The 25,534-nt window shown below is 46.1% G+C and overlaps 1 protein-coding gene across 1 annotated transcript in view; it reads right to left on the reverse strand.

Moving 5' to 3' along the window:
- Positions 1–1,642: 1,642 nt before the first annotated feature.
- The window catches only part of T265_14089 (hypothetical protein), a gene marked incomplete at both ends in the record, with an annotated part of 31,890 nt that continues 7,998 nt past the window's right edge, over positions 1,643–25,534 (reverse strand). The window contains 10 exons of the mRNA XM_009171984.1: positions 1,643–1,692; positions 10,467–10,544; positions 10,584–10,935; positions 10,988–11,098; positions 11,143–11,337; positions 11,379–11,480; positions 11,525–11,636; positions 11,680–11,776; positions 17,918–18,318; positions 20,000–21,076. Of these exons, the coding sequence (XP_009170248.1) occupies positions 1,643–1,692; positions 10,467–10,544; positions 10,584–10,935; positions 10,988–11,098; positions 11,143–11,337; positions 11,379–11,480; positions 11,525–11,636; positions 11,680–11,776; positions 17,918–18,318; positions 20,000–21,076 (2,575 nt within the window). The remainder of the gene's footprint in view (positions 1,693–10,466; positions 10,545–10,583; positions 10,936–10,987; positions 11,099–11,142; positions 11,338–11,378; positions 11,481–11,524; positions 11,637–11,679; positions 11,777–17,917; positions 18,319–19,999; positions 21,077–25,534) is intronic.

Here is a 25,534-nt window from a genome sequence, read left to right on the forward strand (position 1 = left end):
ACACATGGATATATCAGTTTCGTTTGATAAATTGACAGTTCTTTACTAAAAGGGAATCTAGCAGTCCTTCTCATCAGTGACTGATGGACTCCGTTCTTCCTCAACAACAACGAACCTCCATCTCAGATGGGACGCTGATCGGAACCCGTCACCCAAAGTATTTTTCAGAGGGTTACCAAGTTGGATGGCCTTCACACGGCCGTGCTTAATATGACGATCTGCAGTCATTTTTTCACCCAAACGAAGTTTAGCAGATATGCATTGGCCTGAATATCAGTACACAGAAAGACATGTGGCGTTGTGGCATGAAAACTCACCAGTCTGGATTTAAGGAGGGCAGTTCTCGACCCCAGCATCCCTTTGAACAGCCTGTCGTGACATATACTGTTGACAAGACAAAAGATCCGCAGTTAACTACAGGAGCGTCTACGGATGAGTTCTCTGCACTTCGCCTGATAGCAAACCAACACGTTAAAAAACATTTATGTCGACTTGCTTTGTTGGAGTAGAAGCGCCATCTCTTTGGTCTACAATGATTACTAAGATGAAGTTGAACTGGAAATATTCTACTCTACCCTGCTCAAAGCTCCTAAATCTCTCTTCTCAGCATACTTACTCCTCAGGTGATCAGAGGATTCACGGTCATTCATCAGTCGTTCAGCTGTAGCAGCTTTTCGGCGTCTAACTGCCACGCCATCAGGAGGAAGCTTGAGGGCCGGGATATGGCCAGCCCTCTGGGCCAGGCTGCCCAGGCCCAGAGAAGGGAAGTCGAGATGCATAGGCCAGGTTTGAACCACGGACTTTCCGGTCAGTAAATTCGCGCTCTAATCACTGAGACATCTCGCACCGCGATTAACGAACTATGTTAAAGGGCAGGATTGCAGCGGGTAGGATTTTGGGTGAACTCGAATGCACGTACCTCATCGATAACTCAAACCAACAGGACACCAGACGAGAACATGAAGGGTCCAGTAACTAAGCTGCTGCTAAGATACCTCAACAAAGGAAACGTCAATTAAACAACCCCTCTAATTGGTAGAACAGACAGTAATTGATTAGGTACAAGAACAAGAGTCAGAATTATGCCCAACAGAGGCAATGAATGAGCGAGAAAAACCTGCTTCATTGCGCTTGGTAAGGAGAATCTACAATTTTCAAATGACGATAGCAATATGGACCAAAAGGTGACACACCAGAGATACTCATACTCTACTCATGTGCAGTGAAGATCATCCAACCGGGAGAATGGGTTGTTCATGTCAGGGATGGATGTACTTCGTTTGTAAGGAGCAGCACATCTTAACGAAATCAGAGAGACGAAGAACGATCATAAAGGCGTAGAGGATACCAGTGTCCCAAATGCCTTAAAAGAAGGGATGTAAAAAGTCGAGAAACGGGCAGTTGTGGACGATGAACAAATGAAATGTTCGTAGAAATTCATCTTGATCTTTGTTACGAATTGGCGGAGCATATGGGTGGATTGCAACGTAAACCGGAGCTTGAATGCAGAACAGGGAAGGTTTACAAAAAACAAAGGAAGGTAGCGAATAGTAGCGCTAAAACGGCTCAGCTCTGTACAAGTTCATGTGACAGAAGGGACTTGGTGATTGACTTTGGATTTAGAAGTACACTCCGGGATACGCTATGATTGGCGCGAGGGGGACGGTGCCGTGCCGCTTGGTGTCGAGTTCGCTGGAAGAGAAAGAGCAGAGAAACAAATTCAGCTCATATTTCAGGTGTTGGTGTTTGAAGGATTTTAGTGAAGTTCATTTCAGTAACTTTGACTAGTTTTCGGAAGAAAATTAATTTACTGGCTCTTCATGGCGCTCCTCTGCATGCAAATATGGGCGAGTTGACGTTTATCCAACGGTTGCGGTATAGGAAACATCGTCAAAAGCTATCCGACTTACAGTGACATTTCCAAACAAAATTAAACAAGGGAGAGCTGACCGACCGATAAGGATAACACATTTATTCCGGCAGACACAACTGTTCCCTCTCGGATTGAACCCCCCGTATAAAAGACTGCTGGTAACTGTCTTTTCAAGCATATTTCAATTATTAAATCCTTTTCGGACAAGACCCCTTTTGGTAGAGCGTCTCTTCAGACGATAGGGTATAGTACACTAGATGGTGAATAATGTTACCAGAAAACAGTACAAGTATTTGTGAAACAAAACTGAAGATGTTATCGGTAGGTGCATGTGCATCGCGATAAACCACGCAACATCTCAACGGCTAAACAAAACTGCAGTGTTCACGTGCATTACAAAACAAGCAAGTAATGGACGTAATTTCTACTACTGCAAAAAACGTCATCAAGAAAGACCATTTAGAGTTAGGGCAAGATGTTTATCCAAATCGTTGGAAGCGATGTAGCGATGCAACTTCTGTGAGTGGTGTCGTTCACCTTCGGGCATTACGCCACACGTCTCCTTACAATTAAGCCTGAACAACTGAATGGCAATTCGATGTGCAAACACTAATCGGATCCCCCATCCGATATAACTTTTTTTACTGACAATTAGACGAATAACACTGGACACTTACTTGGTCTCCTGCTGTGAAGCAGAATCGTCTTATATCACCAGCTGTCTAGCGAAAGATGTTTTTCCACACTGGGATTCTGGACTGCGAAGACGACACTGACAACAAGAACGCCACTGACATCCGCAGCCATATCTTGTAGTGTCTCCAACCAGGCAGTTTCTGTCCAGATTGCCTGAGTGAATGTCTGGGGGTGTAGGCACCTCGGAATGATTGTGCTAAGCTAGCACTAAGTTCCTCCCCCATCCACCTTTGTTTTTTTCTTTACCATAAGGCTTTCAAATAAGTCATGATTGTATGGCACCGAAGCATCGGTGTTGAACACTGATGTCATGCTGTCGATGATGATGATGATGATGATGAAGGCGACAATGCACACACTTTCTTGCTACACATACTAGGACATTTTCTATTACCTCATCCGTCTCCCTAGGTCTCTCTGACTCTACCTGGTCCCATCTCATTTCAGTTCTACACTCGCCGACCTCTTAGATACATTTCAGCCAATCAGTGATTTGCACCGACTTACAATCCCGTTCAAATGGAACCATCGCGCTTCGAATTTGCTGGTAATTAGGCTGAAGAACTACCTGACAATGGTCTTCGTTTCGTCCAACAAGTGGAACTTTTCCATAAATTCGTGGTTCCCAACATGGAGGATTAATGAGATCTCTTCACTTTGGAATTGGTTTTATGGCGTAAAGGCAAGCATACGGGTAAGAACGACGGAAAATCATGCTTCAAGATATGACTAAAATAAGTCGCTTGCTGGTGGTGGTCTCCTGCTATAACAGTACTGCTGTAACAGAATGCTTGAACTCATCTGACCTCGGTAATTAAGTCTATAGTCGAAAATCTGAATAGAATTAAATCTGGGTTTTAGTGATGCTTCAATTTGAGGATAGCCGAGAATATCGACAATGTATATCAACTTTGTGTATGACTGAACAGATACTGAATAGTATCTGACAATTTCACTGAGAAATCGAGTTGGATCGCCCACTATCATAGAAACAATATGCTTTCGGCACTATTCAAGAGATGAATCCCCAGATATTTTGAACCAACTTAGATGAGGCCGAAATTTCATAAACAAATCCTCTCCAAATCGAAAAGAGACACGTTATATGATTCTAAGATTAGCTTAACTGGGTAAGGGACATTAAACTCAATCCCGTCATAAAAAAAGGATGAAGACAGCATCGCTGTGTTGTAGACTTTGTTTACCAGCACCTCCCTCGCTATTGATTCCGAATGTGGCCAGTTTGCTAATGGGCTGATGCGGTGTCGTATTTTGACAAGAAATACAAGCGAAGCTAACGAGTGAACAAGGATCAAGCGCTGAACAGGAAAAGGCGGTCGTGCTTGCATGTGCGTGCCTACGGGTTAGAAATAACTGCGACGCTTTGCACCTGAGGTTTGTGAGCGGAGACACACCTGTTCATTTGCGGAGACCTAATCAGCACACTATCCCCTTTCGAGCTTGCTTATTCGGTTATCCGTAAGGCGCTAAAGCCGATGGATGCGCAAACCTGCATTGAGGCATGGAAGAAAAAGCCAGAGTAGTGAATGAAATTTTGTACTTTGGTAGGAGTGCAAATATTCCCACAGATATTAGTGATTCTGAATGGTGTTTTGACCATTTTACGGAAAACTGCTACTAGATATATATGCTTTTCACAGCTAAACTATAAACGAAAGTATGAGAGGAGGAAGCATCCACCTAACATTGCACTGTCCCTTCAGATAATGATGGAACGTCAGCAAATCAATCGCCCAACCACAATCTGGATGGCATGGAGGACCTCCTTAAACCTAAAGCATAGAGAGATAGTGTTGAGACGTACGTTGGTAAGCCATTCTCGCCATCGTTGTGAACAGTTACGATACTCAACCGTCATACAGAAGAACGACCAACAAAATGCCCGGTTCTAAGGGCATCGGGATACAACACCGACCGTTTCTCTTGCCAATCCTAGAGCATGCCTCGGATATAGCATCTCGGTTGATGTTATTACTCGACGGACATTTTAGGATGATATTTGTTTTGTGGACGTAAGTAGTGCCCGTGAAGCTGCTGGGATACTGTGGTGACTCCAGGCTTGGTCAGCTTGAAGAACTATGGTCCTCAAAAAGCGTTCATCTCGACTGCATGAATGCAAGATACTAGCGGTCGGTATAGGATTATAAAAGTAGCCTAACCATTAAGGGACAAATCGCCTCGAATGTTTCAGTCTAACCCGAACTATCGGTCAGGAAAACCAGCAAGAATATAGGACGCCACACAAACCTCTTAGTGTAGCTCAATGGATATGCAAAATATGAAGCTGTGAAAAGGCTTTCTTTGTGATGAACTGAGAAACGTCTAAGTAGAAAGTTCTTAGAGGTCCCCAGCAACCAATGAGAAGCTTGCCTGTGTGCGCAGGAAACACAGAACATGAACGAGGTGCAAGGATCGAGATACTGACAGATCACAGCTATTTCGAGGACAGGTATGGATTTGAAGAACGGACGCCGGGGTCAGTAGGTTATGATATGAACCTTGAGCTGTCTTAGGTCCTCTTAGACTCATTGGACTGATCTATGGATGTGCGGCTTGTTTCAGTTGCACCAGTCATGACGTGTAAAAATATCCAGCCTCATCGCCCATCAGGAATATATACAGTAGTCCCTCAAGGACTAGTCATGACAAACGGCAGCGAAGCATCATTATTGAACACTGCTGTCATACTTTCGATAGTGATGACTGATCTCCGTTGGGATGGATACGTTGCTGGGAGGAATTACTGTATCTGCGTGATCTTAGATATGCGATAGCAATAACTTGTAAAATACATTTGAATATGACAGAATACGGTCTACTCAAACGGACACATGAAGTTAGCAGAGAGGAAAATTCAGTCGCAATTGTGAAGGCAGACATCCCCAGTTGACGCATCTATCACATGACAATGGATTTATTTCCAATGGAGTAATTAGCGAACTTCAATTATTTCACTCCTCCAGACAAACATCAAAGTAACCATTCCGAAGAACTCACTAGGAACGTTTCCAAAGTTTGACACTGCGAATGACACGTTAATAGGCAAAAACAGAAATTTGATAGTTGAACGACATCAGAAGCTCGTGTCGAAGTGTTGCCTTCGGCTAATTTGCTAGAATGATGGCCCTTATCTGAACATGACGGTAAAACACTCGTCGTGTTGCTCGATAAAAAGTGGGTGGAACATCAGACACCGGAATCGATCAGCGGCCATTTCTCGCAATGTCTCAAGCCAAGTGCAAGGGGGTCACGGGGACCCCATTCTGGAAGGCGGACCGGACCAACAATAGCTGGACTCTCCATAATTTCCTTCACGCCACTCTGCAAAGTTACGTTTCCTAACCTGGGGTTTACGTTGTTCTGGAAGAGCCACCAAGAAAAGCAGTCGGCTCGGTAGACGGCATGCGTAGCACTTAGTTGGTTCACCATAGCTGATGTTGCTGGATATTTTCCGCGACTGAAGCGTTCTCTGCACAAATAAATATCAGCTTTGTAATTACCTCATTACGAATTCGCTTCAGCAGTAATTCTGATACATCGGTGATAAAAAATCTGAAGACGCATCAGATCATCTGTCCAGAGAGGTCATATCTCACAACCATACAGTACTTATAGTTACATGGAGATCTAGGAATAGCTGTTGCACTTTACAGTACGCATGCACATGGATATGGTGAGCCTCAAACAACCGATTGCTAGTAAACGTAACTTCATTTCCCACAGCTTCAGTTTGGTACAGTAATGAACGGCTTGTGCATGTACTCAGTCATCCAAATACTTCACAGTGTGCAGCGGTAACGCATCTCTCTGTTTGTTCAGGCATTCGTACAAACAAAATGCACAAAAGCTCCATAAGACACAGTGCTAAGGAGATCACATGTCTGAATGCCAGAACGTGGAGTCGATCAATCAACGTGACTAATAAACTTGTCTCAAACAATATGACGAAGACCGATACCCGGTGTTAGGCAGGAATCCACGCGGATCCCACTATACCGCACGTCTTTAGGCGCTGCTACGGCCGAGAAGCCTGGTCCGCTCGAGGTTGGTCCAGAATTCGGGACGCTTGCCGGTCCGGCATCAAGACGAGATCTGATTGGTCAACAATCTGGATCATGACCCAGTATTGGCCAAATGCCGGTTGCCAATGGCGCATCCAGAACGCGTCAGAAATTCCAGAAAGTTATAACCGCTTACGCTATACATACGAAGCGCTGTACAACTGTTCTTGACTTCGTTTTTTGGCGTTAATAGACCTTGTGCACCTTTGGTGGTTGTTTTGATGTGAACGCTAGCTTGGGGGGTTCAGACCGAGAACTAAGCTGAGGAAAATACCGTTACTACACCAGGCAAATGGATAAGAATTTAAAACAACGACGAATTCGATCAGAAAATGTATTAATAGGGTGAAAAATTAACCGCGACCGTCAAACCATTCGAGAACGGGATTGCAACGTAAAAGTTCCGGAACCACGAGCATAATCATCCACGTCGACGTCTCACTCTATCTAATGCATGACTGGAACTTTTCCGAAGTAATGGTCGACAAAGTGCGGGTTGGTTTTGTGACTAAAAAAGTACTAAATGCTATCGTCAGTCTTTCTGTAGCTTAGAAGCTCCAACACTTACATGCCATGTACAGTACCTTCTCGAAATTTGAACGTGCTATTGGAAACGGGTATTCAGCACGCCTTAATGCTGGACAAGCGGGCGACACGATCTCCTGACCAAACACGTGCAAAGTAGGCTTGTTTGGTCACTGCAGCGCCTAAGTGCGAACGCAAATGTGGCTTTGTCGGATGATTCCGCCTGACGCACCGTCAAAGTCGAAATCACCTGAGGATTCATTTCACTAAAAACACTGTTTTTGCACTCCACAAGTCTACTGTAGTCCATCGTAGTCAATAAACATTTGCTGAGGAAGGCACCCACACCGTTCAATCTATAAGTCATCTCGGTTCTCTCCCTCACACATCCTTCACAACAGTTTGGTGAAGGCCACCAGCAACCTGAAGCTCATGTCATATGAAAATAGTTGGGTACGATATATTCAACAGAACCACATTTCGATTGAAACGCAGCTGGAATGTGCCGGTCAAATAGGATTTTTCGTTTTATTTGGAGAGCTAGTGAAAAAGCAGTACCGCCAGCGTAGTCGATGGAATTCGATATTCTTTCGGAATAGGATGTTCCGAAAGCAAGGATGTCGTTGGAGAGACGTTTCTGAAACGCAAACATTCATAGGTCTTTAAACAACGAATACCTAACTTGATGAACTAAAAACCGGACGTGCGAACAGTGATTGGAAAGGGGAAATATTTATCCAATTCATACGAAGCCTCTCCAAAACACTCTTGTTCCGCTCACTCACCTATGCACAACAGTCGTAAAACATGAAAATTAACTAGGAGAGGACGCTGTATTAAAAGCTAACGTTTCATTCACTGTTAGTGAGGAATCAAGCATACATACCGCACAAACGATGGGGCAGATGAAACCAAAGGCAAACTGTGATGACCAGGAACCCATACGCAGAACTCTTGAGTAATGACACTTATTGGACCTTGATCACCAGAAACCATCCTCGACAAACTGACGTCTTGGTTTCGATCACTTGATAAAAGCGTAAAGCGGACCTCTGCGATGTCACGGCTGATAACACGGATATGCTCGCGTTTGACGGACGAGCAGTAATGGGGCTGTCAGGTTGATGGCCCAATACTTGGCTTCACTAGCAGTCTGGAAGTCTAAAGTCAAACCCTTCCGGTTATTCATCACCAAAGAGGCGCAAGACGCATCAGAGTAAGGGGAAAAAGTGACCATCCGTGTCTTTCTCATGAATAGTTCGTAGTATGACAATCAGTATGACATCAGTGATAAAGCTGATGCGCATTCAGTCCAGAGGAGTCCACAGCATGTCTGTTGTCTTTCCGAAGCAACAATGTCCTTGAGGGATGATAATGACTGGAGGGGTTGTTCGGGGATATAAACAAAGCATTCAAAAGTAGACAACTGGATCTTACATGCGGTTTTAGGTAGTTGGGTCGAGGATGGTATGTAAATGCGATTCGTAGAAAGCTGACAAAGGGATGATGGACATGACAGGCCACAACAGGCCTGTAAACTTTCCTTCGCGTTGGGCACACCCATCTGGGGACCATCTGTTGCATCGTAAACCGGGAACAACTACTGAGCACACGAGCATAAAGGACCCATCCCTATCACCGGAGGTTAATGTCCTTTGCAATCGCAAGATCTCTTAAACACGCACCACTATACATAACAGAAAACCGAGCAACCATGCGGTTTGACTGATTACGAGACAGGAATGCTGTGGATCGGGTGAGTCAGTAGAGTGTCTTTTCCATAGACCGATCCGATGGCAGCAGCGTCTTCGAGCCCATAGGTAGTCTCGCTAAATTGTGCGCCATGGGCCGGGCGATTAGAGTAGGGAGAAGAGACGCCGGCTATTGCCAATGTTAAAGGCACGCTCCACTTCTTCAGTACCTGTCCCCCATCGTGTCTCTTGATTTCCAGGCTTTTTGGACGTTGATTTTCAATTGTTAGTTGTACCCGACGGTACGACCTAGCAACTAGAATTTTTCGGCGGTCTAGTAGTCAGGGCGATCCTGTATCGACTCGGTGAATCCGTTTTCGTCTCCACAAACACTGATTCCGATAGGAAGATAAAACAAGCCTAACAGATTCTCAATTCGTCGATGCGTTCGAAACAGCGACAAATTCGTGGCGACATCACTCCGGAACGCTTCTAAGTAAGTTCGACCTGGGCGATGTGCCACTGGTCCACAGAAGCGCGTTTTTTGTGCACGCCAACGTGTGACATGGGTTCACTCCAGTGTTCCAGTGGAAACAGCAGCCTTGCATTAAACCGACATCGACGACCGACTGCAATGTGACATGGACGATCCAATGTTCCGTACGTGTTACGTACTAAGATGTCCAGATGTCCGAAAGTTAAGCTCACCGAATACAGATGGTCAGTGTAAGAACTTAGAGACTGTCCACCGTTACCAAAAACGACGGAAATGTTATGTTTAGAGCTTCGGATTCTGAAAAAAATGCAATTTTAACGGCCACAGACTCTTCATGGAAATGAACCGTCCATGGTTCGTCTTTGGCAGCTTCGTCCAATGAGGCATCGAATCCCGAAGTTCATCTTTTTAGGAACTTAGGGCGTATTAAAGAAGATACAAATATTTGACTGTTCAAGCCTCCAAACAAACAAATCAATTTCGCTAACAATTTATCATGCAAACCGGAACCTTGCTTTCTTCATCTCATTCATTTCATTGATGTCCTATTGGACTGTTTGCTTTTTACATTCTGGTTCACTTGAATCAAAATCACGGAACGGTTCAGTTGTTTTCAGTACAACCTCCTCAAGGTCGTTTATCATCTAGAATCCGGTGTAACTGACATGTCTGATTGATACATAATTAGAGACCGCAACAAATTCTAGGAATTCGCCCGTGGATTTCTGACGCAGGTAACAATATCCGACCTGCGCGCGCATAAACCTCAAGAGCACAAATTACCCACCTCTGTACAAGTAAATGGCTTCAGTAGAACACCAAAGAGGTCGAAACAGTGAGGAAGTTTAGGCGCGAAGATACCGATAGAATGGTTTGTGATTCAAATCCAACCTTGACTTTTCCATCGCTCTTGCCTAGGCTTTATTGACCTAGCCTTCGGGCTTCCTCGTCTGCGCACACCGGTTGTGCGACGAAATTATATCACAGCAGAGCGATTCTTATTGTTACGTAATTTATGGTACTAACGATAATGTTCTGGAGTATTGGTACTAGCTAACAGTGAAACAAAGCCACCATAACGTGGTATCATTTTCCAAACGTACCTGATTTTTTGTTCCCCGTCGAATTGGTTTGGTTTGCAGAAGCTGGAACACGACCGCCGTGTTCTTGAACAATCCCATCTGCAGTAATTAGGTACATAAAATCAAAGCGTGACTTACAAAAATAGGGATGTTCCATAGCCTCGCGAGCAGTCAGACGTTCAGCATGATCGTAACGTAGTAGCTTGTCCAGGAAGTCAATTGCTTCTGGGCTAACCAAATGTTGATTGTCTGCATGCACAAAGCGATCCCATCGTTTCTTTGTGTGCCGTCCAAGTATATCATTAAAACGAGGATCTAACGTGATTTCGTACTTGGCAAGATACTGGAAGAGCTCATCAGTACCCAGGACTTTAGCTATCCGGACAAGTTGGTCATAGTTGTCATGACCGTGGAAAAACGGTTCTTTTCGAAATATCATACTTGCAAAAACACAACCCAGTGACCACAGATCAAGAGAGTAGTCGTACATCTGTCGGGAGAAGTTGTAATGTTGATAAGAGTGACCAAAAGTTGAAATTTACCTGAAAGTCGACTAGCAGTTCTGGTCCTTTAAAGTAACGAGATGCAACCCGAACGTTATACTCTTGACCCGGGTGATAAAACTCAGCCAAACCCCAATCTATCAGACGGAGCTATAGAACAGGCAGTATTAGCAATCGAACAGTTGTGGTAGTACCTGTCGCTGGGAATGATTGATCATGACGTTGTGTGGTTTCACGTCCCGATGCATAATACCCATGCTATGACATGCGTCTAGGGCACGGAGAAGCTCGAACATGTAATACCGAATATCATAGTCCGTGAGAGTGTGGTAAAGTTCTTTAAAGTCCCTGTTGTCGACATACTCAAAAATGAGTGCAGGAGTGCGCGACTGAAAAATATTTGCAATCAATCGACATTAAAGCGACCTACCACAGGGTCCTTCACAACAGCCTCAAGAGAAATCACGTTTGTGATCCCACGAAGATTCTCCAGAATCTTGATCTCCCGCTTAATTTTCTTCTTTTTGACTGGCTGAAAACATGTGTGGATTAACAACATGGTTTAAAAGAGTGTACTTTAAGAACTTTAATCACACATTTTCCATTTGTTGTGATATTGACACCCTCGAACACTTCACTGTACTTCCCCCGACCAAGCTTACGCACAATTTGGTAGTCATCTTGATCACTGTTAACTCCGTGTAAAAGTCCTCCGTGAACACACAACGTACCCCCATTTGATATCGTAAGTTTCATAGTCCCAGTATTCTCTTGGGCGGTTCAGGTTCACATCCGCATACACTCGAGCTTTACTCGAGAGGGGCATCCCTATAAAAAGGAAAAATGTATGCATGAAGGCAATCTGCGGAACAAAAGCGTCAGTCCAGGTTACTCCGCTCCCAAAGCACTCAATAGTGTGCAACTCTAAAATTAGCAACCAGAAATAAGGTATACTCAGGAAGCGGTGTACGATGGCCTACCACTGGTCCTTGGAAGTATCGAAACTTTAATTAACATAACCGAGTAATCGGCTGTGATATACAATAACGAATAGGCGTAAGCAATTCAAAAAGGAATGTACATAGCAACTTGGGCGTTGCTGTACGAGGGTGAGTCACACATACCTGAAAGGGTCTAAATGACACATTCAGCCTTCCTTGATTTCAGTAAAAAAAACCTCACAGCCTTTATACACAGGACATGCACCTTTAACTTAAGTCATTTGGAACGTTTTGAACCACTCCAACATATGTCCTGCCTGGCCGATCTAGACTGGGTGACAGTGCTTCTTCATGAAATCCAAGTCATTATGACAGGGGACTAAACCAAAGTAAAATATCCCAGTGTATCATTTGATTGGTGGGGATATGATGGATAAAAGCCGGTAAATGAGGAGATGCACGGGTGAATATATGGCGCATGACCAGGTTAACGAACGGGAGCCCGTTAAATTTTTGACTCGCAAGACAATGCAGAATGTAGCGTATGGTTCCAATGAACTGACCGTATCCTGTAACTAAAAAATTTGACCAACAAGGCAGCTCCCCGAAGCTAGTGTTTCAACAGTCTGACCCGAATGGATGCGGGGGACTGGTCATGCCCGAAAACGCAGAAACGTATAAACCTCACTCCTAATGCTATGAACAAACATAAACGTCACAAATAAAAATATTGTCGCAGGATTTCATGGGCCGGGACGCCTAAATTGCTGCACACAGCAGGGTGGGTAAGTGGAAACATGCTTCTGCCTCTTTTATTATACCTTCACGTATTCCTTTTTGTCATAAACCACCCAAATATAAATACTTTTTCTGCGGGTAGCACAACTTGTTCGCCATGCATCACCAGTAGCTGCAGTTTATGTGCATTCGACTCCACTGGCAACCGTAAACCATTCGGACTGTTTCCAAATCCTGAAAGCCGGTCTAATTATCTGTCTTTAATGTTCCCATCGAAGCAAGCAGGACAACAAGGGCCTCTTCCTTGTAAGCTGGATTCTCTTACCATTGGTGTGTCTGCCAGAGATAAGGATCAGACTCAAGTACGAGAGTTGAACTGATCACCCCTCGCTCTCTTCCCGCTACCGGCTGCGTACACCAGGTGAGGCAGAGTCCGTTGCAGCTGGACATGTCCCGGCCGGAATAGTGTTCAGCTTCCGAGCGGAAGCGTCTCTACTCATTGGATACCCGTTGACTGTCGCCTCTGCGTCGCCCGTTTCATCATCATCTTAATCTCGAAAGAACTTAGTGGCTACGGCGTAAACTGGCCTTGAACGTCCGTGGTTCGAACTCAACTGCAGTATCTCAACTTCTACGGTCTAGACTCGGTAACGGTAACCTATGAAAAACAGTGGGACTAGCATAAAAATCATCATCTGCCACCAACTCATTGGAAATCAGTACTTCCTGATGCACACAGCCTCCGGACACTCATGTACCGCCATCAACTGTACTCCACAACAGTATACACGTCACTTAACCTTTGGGACATCTTGGCTGAACACCCCTAGTTCAGTCCTGTTGCTGAAAAATGATTGGTTATCTAAGTCTCGATCGCCAGTAGAGGAAAGTGACCGCCTAAACTGCAACCCACTATGCACAAATTGCCCATCAATACCTAGCCCCCCCCCTTTTCGGGATAAATCCGACGATGTTCTCAATCCGTCTGAATCCAATAGACACCGAACGCCAAGTTATGACTGAAACAGTCGGCGTCCGCCCGATAGCTCCGAAGCATCTGAACCCTGTTTGATACCGTTATCTGAAGACCAATTGAGTTATCCTAGAATTATAGACCAGTGACCCGTTCATCCATACAGGTTGATAAACAGAGAAGCCTGACACAGTACATCATCCCCTAGCCACGTCAGTTTATAAGTGCCCATTCAGAATTCGCTGTGGCGAATATCACGACTGCTGTTTGCTTATTATTGTAATCACCGTATATTCGCAGTGAATCTCTGTATGTACATTTTAGCTCATCCACGATAGACAAGTCGAGCGTTGCTTATTCTCTAACTGGGAATCTATGCTAACTCGTTGTTAGATACATCCTACATGTCACACCGATCTTCTGATCAATTGCGTCCGGGTTAAGCTTCTTGGCCGTAGAAGCGCCTAAATGCGAGCGATGAAGGGGTTTTAGTGCAGGATTTGGTCTAACAGCTTGCTTCAGGAAACACTTCCTCCTTGAGGACCCGGTTCGTCCGACCACTGTTTTGATTCAAACTGTGATGGCTCAGGGAGCAGGTGTTTGTAGGTCCATTCCTGGGGTAGTGATGATGCTGGGCTGATCCGGTTTGGCTGTAGTACCCTTTCGGTGTCTAACTGCCATGCCACCAGAAGGAAGCACGAGGGCTGGGGTACTGCCAGGTTGTCCAAGCCTAAACAGGAGAGTCGAGATGCAGAGGTCGGATTCGAACCACGGACCTTCCGGTCAGTAGATTCGTGCTCTAATCACTTAAGCTAATCTGGTACAGATGGTTCAACCAGCGCACTAAAGAGCCATGCAATGGTTGTCCGGTGTTCTATGAGACGTGGGGTTATAGTCTACTGCCTGACGTTTATCCGCTTGACGCACTTACACCTAGGATCTGACCAGAGTCGTGTGCTTGACACAGTATCGACCCGACATCAACCCTGGATAGAGTTCACAATGTCCTCGAAACAGCACGGGAATTTCGTGCGACTGATTTGGTATCCTTTCTGCCAGTCTGCCCTGGCTTTGTAGATGGCAGTGGCACACTGTTGAATCATAGGACTGGGGACTGGTGATAGTTTGAAGCTTCCACCACACGCATTATGAACGGTGAACCTTACATTCAACTGACAGCCTTCCACATGAGTTCCAGGTTTGTTTTGAAATCAGTGAGGTCAGAACCTGTGTCAGGTTGCATACACCATTGACCGAGTGGCTTCATCCTGAATGACAAGGTCTGAGTGTTTGTGCGGGCTCCCGAAGTTGTCTCTGTAATATTCTTCTTTGTAGCTTCTTTGATGGTACCTAGAGTATGCGCTTCCGATGGGAGCACAAAACCAAAAAGGTGTGGACAGTTTTATTGGGGTTCGCATGGAATTGAATCGCCCTTTTGATATCCCCAATACCTTTGGAAGTTAAGCTGCATAGGTTTGTTTTTCAGTGAGGTCAGAACCTGTGTCAGGTTGCATACACCATTGACCGAGTGGCTTCATCCTGAATGACAAGGTCTGAGTGTTTGTGCGGGCTCCCGAAGTTGTCTCTGTAATATTCTTCTTTGTAGCTTCTTTGATGGTACCTAGAGTATGCGCTTCCGATGGGAGCACAAAACCAAAAAGGTGTGGACAGTTTTATTGGGGTTCGCATGGAATTGAATCGCCCTTTTGATATCCCCAATACCTTTGGAAGTTAAGCTGCATACCATGTCAGACTGAAAATGTCCCGTCATTGGAGAATCGGCTGGCATTCGGCAGTAAGTTTCCCGAGAGTCAACTCCAGGTCCTATTCGACTCCACTCAATAAACAAGCTCAAATATCTGTGTTATATCTGCTGTTTCGTCGATCGGTGGTATCCGCTGCTGACCCAGTAAGTTTAGAGTCAACTCCAGGTCCTATTCGACTCCACTCAATAAACAAGCTCAAATATCTGTGTTATATCTGCTGTTTCGTCGATCGATCGTATCCGCTGCTGACCCACTCCAGTGCCTAGTGTCGGAGAGAAAAGATTCACAGAAGGGAACACAATAGCTATATTCCAACAAAGCGGGTGCAAGAGCGTGAGTGCGTGCGAGAGCGAAAGTTACAACGCCCCCACGCTATTTAAAGAGGACTTTCTGACATTGATCCAGGCTGTCTGATAGGCGGTAGCGAACACCCATCAACATCGATCGTGCCTCTGTGAAAAGCCTGAACGCTGACCAAATTCGGTCGTGCTTCTGTGGCGCGCAAAAACACTCATCAGGTTTTGCTGAATTGATTGAATGATTGACCGGTCTGGATGCTTGCCGGCTTTCCAGTTGAGTTTTTCGTGGAGCAGTAAGTTCCGGGCGTTCTGAAGTTGCTTTCAGGAATCTGACCTTCCTGATACCTCCCCCTTTTGACTGTTCAACGTGAGATTTTCGACGCGGATCAAGTTGTAGGGGTTCCACCCTTTTTCTGATGCGACCAGTACGGCGTCTTGGTTGCAGCAATGGATCTGTCTTGAGCGGTACACGCGAGGCAGTGGCTATAGGTGCTGGTCTTTTAGAGATCAAAGGTTTCAAGCAGTAGTTTGAGGTCTAGTAACTGTTCTTCCGCCTTTGGGATCTGACGCTCAGTCGGCCGTAATTGATTGACATGTCGTTTCCATATCAATGATCCCACTTGGACGCTGTAAATCACCTGACCGATTCTTTTGAGGACGACTCCAACAGTCCATCTTCGGTGCCCAGGGCGATAGTTCTTCACAAGCACATGGTTGCCAGGCCGGAATGTTGGTTTTCCTCCTGTCGGTGATTGAAAACATGTAAGTGTTGGTAGGATAACGTCATGGGCAAGTCTCAACCGTCTGTTCATCATAACCTCTGCTGGAGAGCGACCGTCCGGAGACTGTGGATTAGGAGTTGCTCTATAGTTCAGCAGGAACGTATCCAGCACTTCTGTCGTGGTCCCCTCCCCTTCTGCTTTTGTCAACGAACGTTTAAAGGTGTCAACGAACCGTTCAACTTGACTGTTGGATTGGGGATGGAATGGTGGAGAAGTAACATGTGTGATGCCGTGTCTTCGAACGAATTCGCTAAACTGATGGGATGTAAACTGCGTACCATTGTCGGACACAATTGTTTCCGGGATACCGAATATTGAAAATAAATGTCGCAGTTTAGTGATGGTTGCCATCGTTGTTGTCTCCGACATAATGAAGACTTCAGGCCACTTACTAAATGCATCGACAACGATGAGGAAGCTTTGTCCGTTAATTGGTCCGGCAAAATCCACATGGATTCGCGACCATGGTTCTTCTGGCTGTGGCCAAGGCTGAGGTGACTGTCAGTTGAGTAACTTCTGGGCAGCTTCGCAACGGAAACAACTTCGACATAACTGCTCAATGTGCTCATCCATACCGGGCCAGTAGACAGCTGCGAGCAAGAGCCTTCATGCAGTTTATCCCTGCATGTCCACTGTGGAACTGTGCTAGGACCCGTTGACGAAGTTCAGTGGGAATGACAATTCGGTCACCAAAGATAAGACAGCCATTGACAACAGATAGTGAACTCCGTCGCTGAAAAAGTTTCCGGAGTTCCCCTGGTGGACTGGTTGTTGGTCAGCTTGATTGGTGGTACTTCATCGCCATTTGTAATATGCTGTCATTTTTGGTGGCATCTTGCACCGCGTCAAAAGTCACGGGTAGTTGGTTCATGGTGTCCAACACCACAGCACGGACTTCCGGTCCTGATTGGCTGCGTTTGCTTCGTGACCTCTGGGTTTGACCGCGTCTTTGGCTAGCTTTCCTCGTCCGGCACTGGCTTTCCTTGTGCCCACGTCGATTGCACACTGAACATTTGTGCTTTTTGTACGGACACAATCGCACAAAATGCCATTCGCCGCATTGCCAGCATGCTGAATAAGGTTTTCCTCCTTTCGAATTTGTCACCACGGGAGGGTGCTTCGATGTCGTCTTGGCAATGTTGAACGCAGGGTTGGATAAGGGCTTCTCCAACATGGCCGTGTCGTGCTTAAGATTTAAAAGGCGCTGGCACTCATGGGTAATTGACTGCAGCGTTATCTCGGGAGTTTGTTCAATCTTGCTCAATAGTCTCGCCCTGATATCACTGTCTGAATGCGACTGAAGACCACATATGAAAATAAGGCACTTGAACTGGTCTTCCGTCATGGTAGATAACTTGAATTGTTCGCATTCAAGGTTGACTCTACCGGCATAAGTGATGTAGTCCTCAGATTCCGTTTTCGCCAGTTTCATACATTGGTAGCGAATATTGAACAAGGGCGAAAGCTCACCGAAAATCATTGAAAGTTGCTGCACGGTTTTGTCAAAACTGAGATCTCGTGTGTTCTTAGGCAGGATAAAGTTGGAATACCGTGTGTGTTCCGTTGTGCCAAGCTTTCTGAGCAATAAGCGTACTCTCCAAGCATGATCTCTGTGCTTCAGTTCGACTTGGAAAACATCTTCGTAACGTCTGAACCACGAATCGAAGGTTAGGCCGGCATCAGGGTCATAATGGAATTCAGTGATGCTGTTGGCGATCGAGTCGACTGAATTTGTATCTGGAGCGGAATTTGGTGGTTGAATTTTCAGTTGCTGCGTCAATGTTTCCACCAAACGTAATTGCGCCTCTTTAAACTGGTTTCGTTGTTGCAGCAGAATTTCTCTCAACGCTTCAGCAGTTATTGTCATGATTCTGTGGGTTCGGGCGTTGCCAGTCTGTTATATCTGCTGATTCGCCGGCCTGTGGTATCTGCTGCTGACCCGCTCCAGTGCCTAGTGTCGGAGAGAAAAAGGCTCACGGAAGGGAACACAATAGCTATATTCCAAAAAAGTGAGTGCGAGAGCGCGAGTGCGAAAAGTACAACGGCCTCAAGCTTTTTATTGGAAGGACACTGTCTGAACTTGGTCCAATGCTGACGCACGCGGTCTGGCTTTAGTACGAGGCAGCGACGTGCTGCATACTGCGGAGGCGTTGTCTGTCCTTGATCAACGCTGACTCGCGCTGTCTGGGTTTGATGCAAGGCTGTGACGCGCTGCATATTGAGGGGGCGTTGTCTGTCTGGTCAACACCCAGCGGAGCTGAGAGTCTCCGTAGGTTCCGGGCGTTCAGTGGTTGCTTTCAGGAAGCTGACCTTCCTGATACCTCCCCCTTCTGAACGTTCAACATAAGCTTTTCGACGGGGATCAAGTTGTAGAGGTTCCACCCTTTTTCTGGTGCGACCGGTACGGCGTCTTGGTTGCAGCAATGGATCTGTCTTGAGCGGTACACGCGAGGCAGTGGCTATAGGTGCTGGTCTTTTAGAGATCAAAGGTTTCAAGCAGTAGTTTGAGGTCTAGTAACTGTTCTTCCGCCTTTGGGATCTGACGCTCAGTCGGCCGTAATTGATTGACATGTCGTTTCCATATCAATGATCCCACTTGGACGCTGTAAATCACCTGACCGATTCTTTTGAGGACGACTCCAACAGTCCATCTTCGGTGCCCAGGGCGATAGTTCTTCACAAGCACATGGTTGCCAGGCCGGAATGTTGGTTTTCCTCCTGTCGGTGATTGAAAACATGTAAGTGTTGGTAGGATAACGTCATGGGCAAGTCTCAACCGTCTGTTCATCATAACCTCTGCTGGAGAGCGACCGTCCGGAGACTGTGGATTAGGAGTTGCTCTATAGTTCAGCAGGAACGTATCCAGCACTTCTGTCGTGGTCCCCTCCCCTTCTGCTTTTGTCAACGAACGTTTAAAGGTGTCAACGAACCGTTCAACTTGACTGTTGGATTGGGGATGGAATGGTGGAGAAGTAACATGTGTGATGCCGTGTCTTCGAACGAATTCGCTAAACTGATGGGATGTAAACTGCGTACCATTGTCGGACACAATTGTTTCCGGGATACCGAATATTGAAAATAAATGTCGCAGTTTAGTGATGGTTGCCATCGTTGTTGTCTCCGACATAATGAAGACTTCAGGCCACTTACTAAATGCATCGACAACGATGAGGAAGCTTTGTCCGTTAATTGGTCCGGCAAAATCCACATGGATTCGCGACCATGGTTCTTCTGGCTGTGGCCAAGGCTGAGGTGACTGTCAGTTGAGTAACTTCTGGGCAGCTTCGCAACGGAAACAACTTCGACATAACTGCTCAATGTGCTCATCCATACCGGGCCAGTAGACAGCTGCGAGCAAGAGCCTTCATGCAGTTTATCCCTGCATGTCCACTGTGGAACTGTGCTAGGACCCGTTGACGAAGTTCAGTGGGAATGACAATTCGGTCACCAAAGATAAGACAGCCATTGACAACAGATAGTGAACTCCGTCGCTGAAAAAGTTTCCGGAGTTCCCCTGGTGGACTGGTTGTTGGTCAGCTTGATTGGTGGTACTTCATCGCCATTTGTAATATGCTGTCATTTTTGGTGGCATCTTGCACCGCGTCAAAAGTCACGGGTAGTTGGTTCATGGTGTCCAACACCACAGCACGGACTTCCGGTCCTGATTGGCTGCGTTTGCTTCGTGACCTCTGGGTTTGACCGCGTCTTTGGCTAGCTTTCCTCGTCCGGCACTGGCTTTCCTTGTGCCCACGTCGATTGCACACTGAACATTTGTGCTTTTTGTACGGACACAATCGCACAAAATGCCATTCGCCGCATTGCCAGCATGCTGAATAAGGTTTTCCTCCTTTCGAATTTGTCACCACGGGAGGGTGCTTCGATGTCGTCTTGGCAATGTTGAACGCAGGGTTGGATAAGGGCTTCTCCAACATGGCCGTGTCATGCTTAAGATTTAAAAGGCGCTGGCACTCATGGGTAATTGACTGCAGCGTTATCTCGGGAGTTTGTTCAATCTTGCTCAATAGTCTCGCCCAGATATCACTGTCTGAGTGCGACTGAAGACCACATATGAAAATAAGGCACTTGAACTGGTCTTCCGTCATGGTAGATAACTTGAATTGTTCGTATTCAAGGGTGACTCTACCGGCATAAGTGATGTAGTCCTCAGATTCCGTTTTCGCCAGTTTCATACATTGGTAGCGAATATTAAACAAGGACGAACGCTCACCGAAAATCATTGAAAGTTGCTGCACGGTTTTGTCAAAACTGAGATCTCGCGTGTTCTTAGGCAGGATAAAGTTGGAATACCGTGTGTGTTCCGTTGTGCCAAGCTTTCTGAGCAATAAGCGTACTCTCCAGGCATCATCTTTGTGCTTCAGTTCGACCTGGAAAACATCTTCGTAACGTCTGAACCACGAATCGAAGGTTAGGTTGGCATCAGGGTCATAACGGAATTTAGTGATGCTGTTGGCAATCGAGTCGACTGAATTTGTATCTGGAGCGGAATTTGGTGGTTGGATTTTAAGTTGCTGCGTCAATGTTTCCACCAAACGTAATTGTGCCCCTTCAAACTGTTTTTTTTGTTGCAGCAGGATTTCTTTCAACGCTTCAGCAGTTATTGCCATGATTCTGTGGGTTCGGGCGTCGCCAGTCTGTTATATCTGCTGCTTCGTCGATCGGTGGTATCCGCTGCTGACCCACTCCAGTGCCTAGTGTCGGAGAGAAAAGATTCACACAAGGGAACACAATAGCTATATTCCAACAAAGCGGGTGCAAGAGCGTGAGTGCGTGCGAGAGCGAAAGTTACAACGCCCCCACGCTATTTAAAGAGGACTTTCTGACATTGATCCAGGCTGTCTGATAGGCGGTAGCGAACACCCATCAACATCGATCGTGCCTCTGTGAAAAGCCTGAACGCTGACCAAATTCGGTCGTGCTTCTGTGGCGCGCAAAAACACTCATCAGGTTTTGCTGAATTGATTGAATGATTGACCGGTCTGGATGCTTGCCGGCTTTCCAGTTGAGTTTTTCGTGGAGCAGTAAGTTCCGGGCGTTCTGAAGTTGCCTTCAGGAATCTGACCTTTCTGATAATATGCATCATGTGGCCACTGAATGCCGGCCATCAAGATGACGATTGAACTGATCCTCAGCGTGGTGCAGAACTTGAAAAGCTCACTTTCTGTTGCCCATACCAGCATATTGTCGTGATTTTTGTGTGCTTATACTTACCATATATACTCGTACTGAACTTTTGTATGTACACTTCAGCTCATATACACTTGTTCTTAGACAAGTAATACGTTGCTTATCCTCGAAAACCTGGACTCTGTTCTAACTCGTTCTCGGACTCTTTCTAAACGTCTCACATATGTAGCGAAACATTCGGTATCTCGAAACCTAACCCGAAAATGTCACCTTGTCGTGGTGGTCGGGCTTCTGTGCTGCAATGATCCTGCGAGCTATACTATACAGTCCCTAAATGTTCAACCATGCCAGGAAGACCAACGGCGAACAGCCCGACGAAGAACAGCGATGTTGTGGAATGTAGGTAGCTCGGGTGCGCTGTTTGGTTGTTGGTCTGTTCGCCGAGCTTGGCAATTGGATTGCCTGCGCACAGCAGGTGCATTTTGAGCAGCACCGAGCTCTTTGGCTTTAAAAGTATTTCGACCGTATTGGATAATGCGCCGGCGGTCACGGTCAACCGTTGGGCGATCGGAGTGTGCGGTTTTGGGGGCCGACCTTTTCTAACCCGTCCCTCCTCAGGGTAAGGCGGCATCGCCGCTTCCATAAATATGGACATGCTGGTCGCCTGGGGGAAACACCTTACGAACAGCGAGTCTCTGTACTACAAACATTCGTATTACGCGGCGGTCTGGAGGTAAAGTCGTACAGTCCTCTGCGATAGGAGTGCGAAAACAGTAAGACGTTTCCCCCATGCGACCAGCAAGTTCATATTTATGGAAGCAGCGATGCTGCCTCCCCCCGAGGAGGGACGGGTTAGAAAAGGTCGGCCCCCAAAACCGCACACTCCGATCGCCCAACGGCTGACCGTGACCGCCGGCGCATTATCCATTACGGTCGGAGTACTTTTAAAACCGAAGAGCCCGGTGCTGACTAAAAGGTACCTGTTATACTTAGCCGCATCAGGAGTGATACCCTACTCCTTACACCCTCGGGCGAGGCCGGCCCCCTACAGTTAAGTAGATCAGACTGTTGAGTCATTGGCTACGGGAAGGTACCCCAAAAGAAGCCCTAACAACCGATGTCTCGCGGTCCAGACTCATGAGTCAGAGGCTAAGGCCGAGGTCCCCGAACAAAACCCTACATCCTTCCACTGCCTTTGTTATCACACTGACAGCAGCGAAAGTCAATGCTCCATCTTTGTTTAATAATCTCGCCCCAGGGTGTATTCCAATTGCCACAAAATCTCGTCGTTTCTCTCGCACGGATACGGTATTTATCGAGACGGAGATTCGGAAGCTACTAGCTGACAAAATTATTGAGCCGTCTAACTCTCCTTGGAGCGCTCAGGTTCTTGTTACTACAAATGACAGGCATAAGAAGCGCATGGTCATCGATTACAGTCAAACGATAAATCGCTTCACTTATCTTGATGCGTATCCTCTGCCGAAGGTGGACGAACTTGTAGAGGTGTCCCATTACATGGTGTTTAGCACACTAGACCTTCAAAGCCGAGGTCCCCAAAACCCTACATCCTTCCACTGCCTTTGTTATCACACTGACAGCAGCGAAAGTCAATGCTCCATCTTTGTTTAATAATCTCGCCCCAGGGTGTATTCCAATTGCCACAAAATCTCGTCGTTTCTCTCGCACGGATACGGTATTTATCGAGACGGAGATTCGGAAGCTACTAGCTGACAAAATTATTGAGCCGTCTAACTCTCCTTGGAGCGCTCAGGTTCTTGTTACTACAAATGACAGGCATAAGAAGCGCATGGTCATCGATTACAGTCAAACGATAAATCGCTTCACTTATCTTGATGCGTATCCTCTGCCGAAGGTGGACGAACTTGTAGAGGTGTCCCATTACATGGTGTTTAGCACACTAGACCTTCAAAGTGCGTACCACCAGATCCCCATTGTCGACAAAGACAAGCCATATACTGCATTCGAGGCATGTGGTAAACTCTTTCAATTTCGCCGCATTCCGTTCGGAGTTACTAATGTTGTGGCCTGCTTTCAACGCACCATAGGCAACATCATACGCGAGGAAGGTCTGCTCGATACATTCGCATATGTTGACAATATTACCGTGTGTGGTCGTGATGCCCAGGAACAAGATTGGAATTTGAAGGAATTCCTAGAGGCCTCAAAAAGTCACGGTATTACGTTTAACCAGAAAAAGAGCATCATAGCTACTGAGAAAGTACTATTACTAGGATACGAAATATCTCACGGTATGATAAAACTGGATCCTGAACGTTTTCGAGCCCTACGGGAGTTGCCTCATCCATGTGACATCCGTTCACAACGAACATTGGTCGGAATGCTGGCATACTACGCACACTGGATCCCATGTTTCTCGGATAAGATTCATCAAATCGTCCGCAATCAGATCTTCCCGATTCCAGACAGCGTACAAGCTGCATTGGATAACCTCAAACACTATTTGGAAAAGGCCGCCGTCTTCACCATAGACTACGCTCGTCCACTCGTAGTGGAAACTGATTGTCATGATTTTTGTGTGCTTATTCTTATACTTACCATATATACTCGTACTGAACTTTTGTATGTACATTTCAGCTCATGTGCGCTTGTTCTTAGACAAGTAAAACGTTGCTTATCCTCGAAAACCTGGACTCTGTTCTAACTCGTTCTCGGACACTTTCTAAACGTCTCAACCCCAAAAGAAGCCCTAACAACCGATGTCTCGCGGTCCAGACTCATGAGTCAGAGGCTACGGCCGAGGTCCCCTACATCCTTCCACTGCCTTTGTTATCACACTGACAGCAGCGAAAGTCAATGCTCCATCTTTGTTTAATAATCTCGCCCCAGGGTGTATTCCAATTGCCACAAAATCTCGTCGTTTCTCTCGCACGGATACGGTATTTATCGAGACGGAGATTCGGAAGCTACTAGCTGACAAAATTATTGAGCCGTCTAACTCTCCTTGGAGCGCTCAGGTTCTTGTTACTACAAATGACAGGCATAAGAAGCGCATGGTCATCGATTACAGTCAAACGATAAATCGCTTCACTTATCTTGATGCGTATCCTCTGCCGAAGGTGGACGAACTTGTAGAGGTGTCCCATTACATGGTGTTTAGCACACTAGACCTTCAAAGTGCGTACCACCAGATCCCCATTGTCGACAAAGACAAGCCATATACTGCATTCGAGGCATGTGGTAAACTCTTTCAATTTCGCCGCATTCCGTTCGGAGTTACTAATGTTGTGGCCTGCTTTCAACGCACCATAGGCAACACCATACGCGAGGAAGGTCTGCTCGATACATTCGCATATGTTGACAATATTACCGTGTGTGGTCGTGATGCCCAGGAACAAGATTGGAATTTGAAGGAATTTCTAGAGGCCTCAAAAAGTCACGGTATTACGTTTAACCAGAAAAAGAGCATCATAGCTACTGAGAAAGTACTATTACTAGGATACGAAATATCTCACGGTATGATAAAACTGGATCCTGAACGTTTTCGAGCCCTACGGGAGTTGCCTCATCCATGTGACATCCGTTCACAACGAACATTGGTCGGAATGCTGGCATACTACGCACACTGGATCCCATGTTTCTCGGATAAGATTCATCAAATCGTCCGCAATCAGATCTTCCCGATTCCAGACAGCGTACAAGCTGCATTGGATAACCTCAAACACTATTTGGAAAAGGCCGCCGTCTTCACCATAGACTACGCTCGTCCACTCGTAGTGGAAACTGATTGTCATGATTTTTGTGTGCTTATTCTTATACTTACCATATATACTCGTACTGAACTTTTGTATGTACATTTCAGCTCATGTGCGCTTGTTCTTAGACAAGTAAAACGTTGCTTATCCTCGAAAACCTGGACTCTGTTCTAACTCGTTCTCGGACACTTTCTAAACGTCTCAA

The sequence above is a fragment of the Opisthorchis viverrini genome (genome assembly GCF_000715545.1).
Source record: "Opisthorchis viverrini unplaced genomic scaffold opera_v5_142, whole genome shotgun sequence".
NCBI lineage: Eukaryota > Metazoa > Platyhelminthes > Trematoda > Opisthorchiida > Opisthorchiidae > Opisthorchis > Opisthorchis viverrini.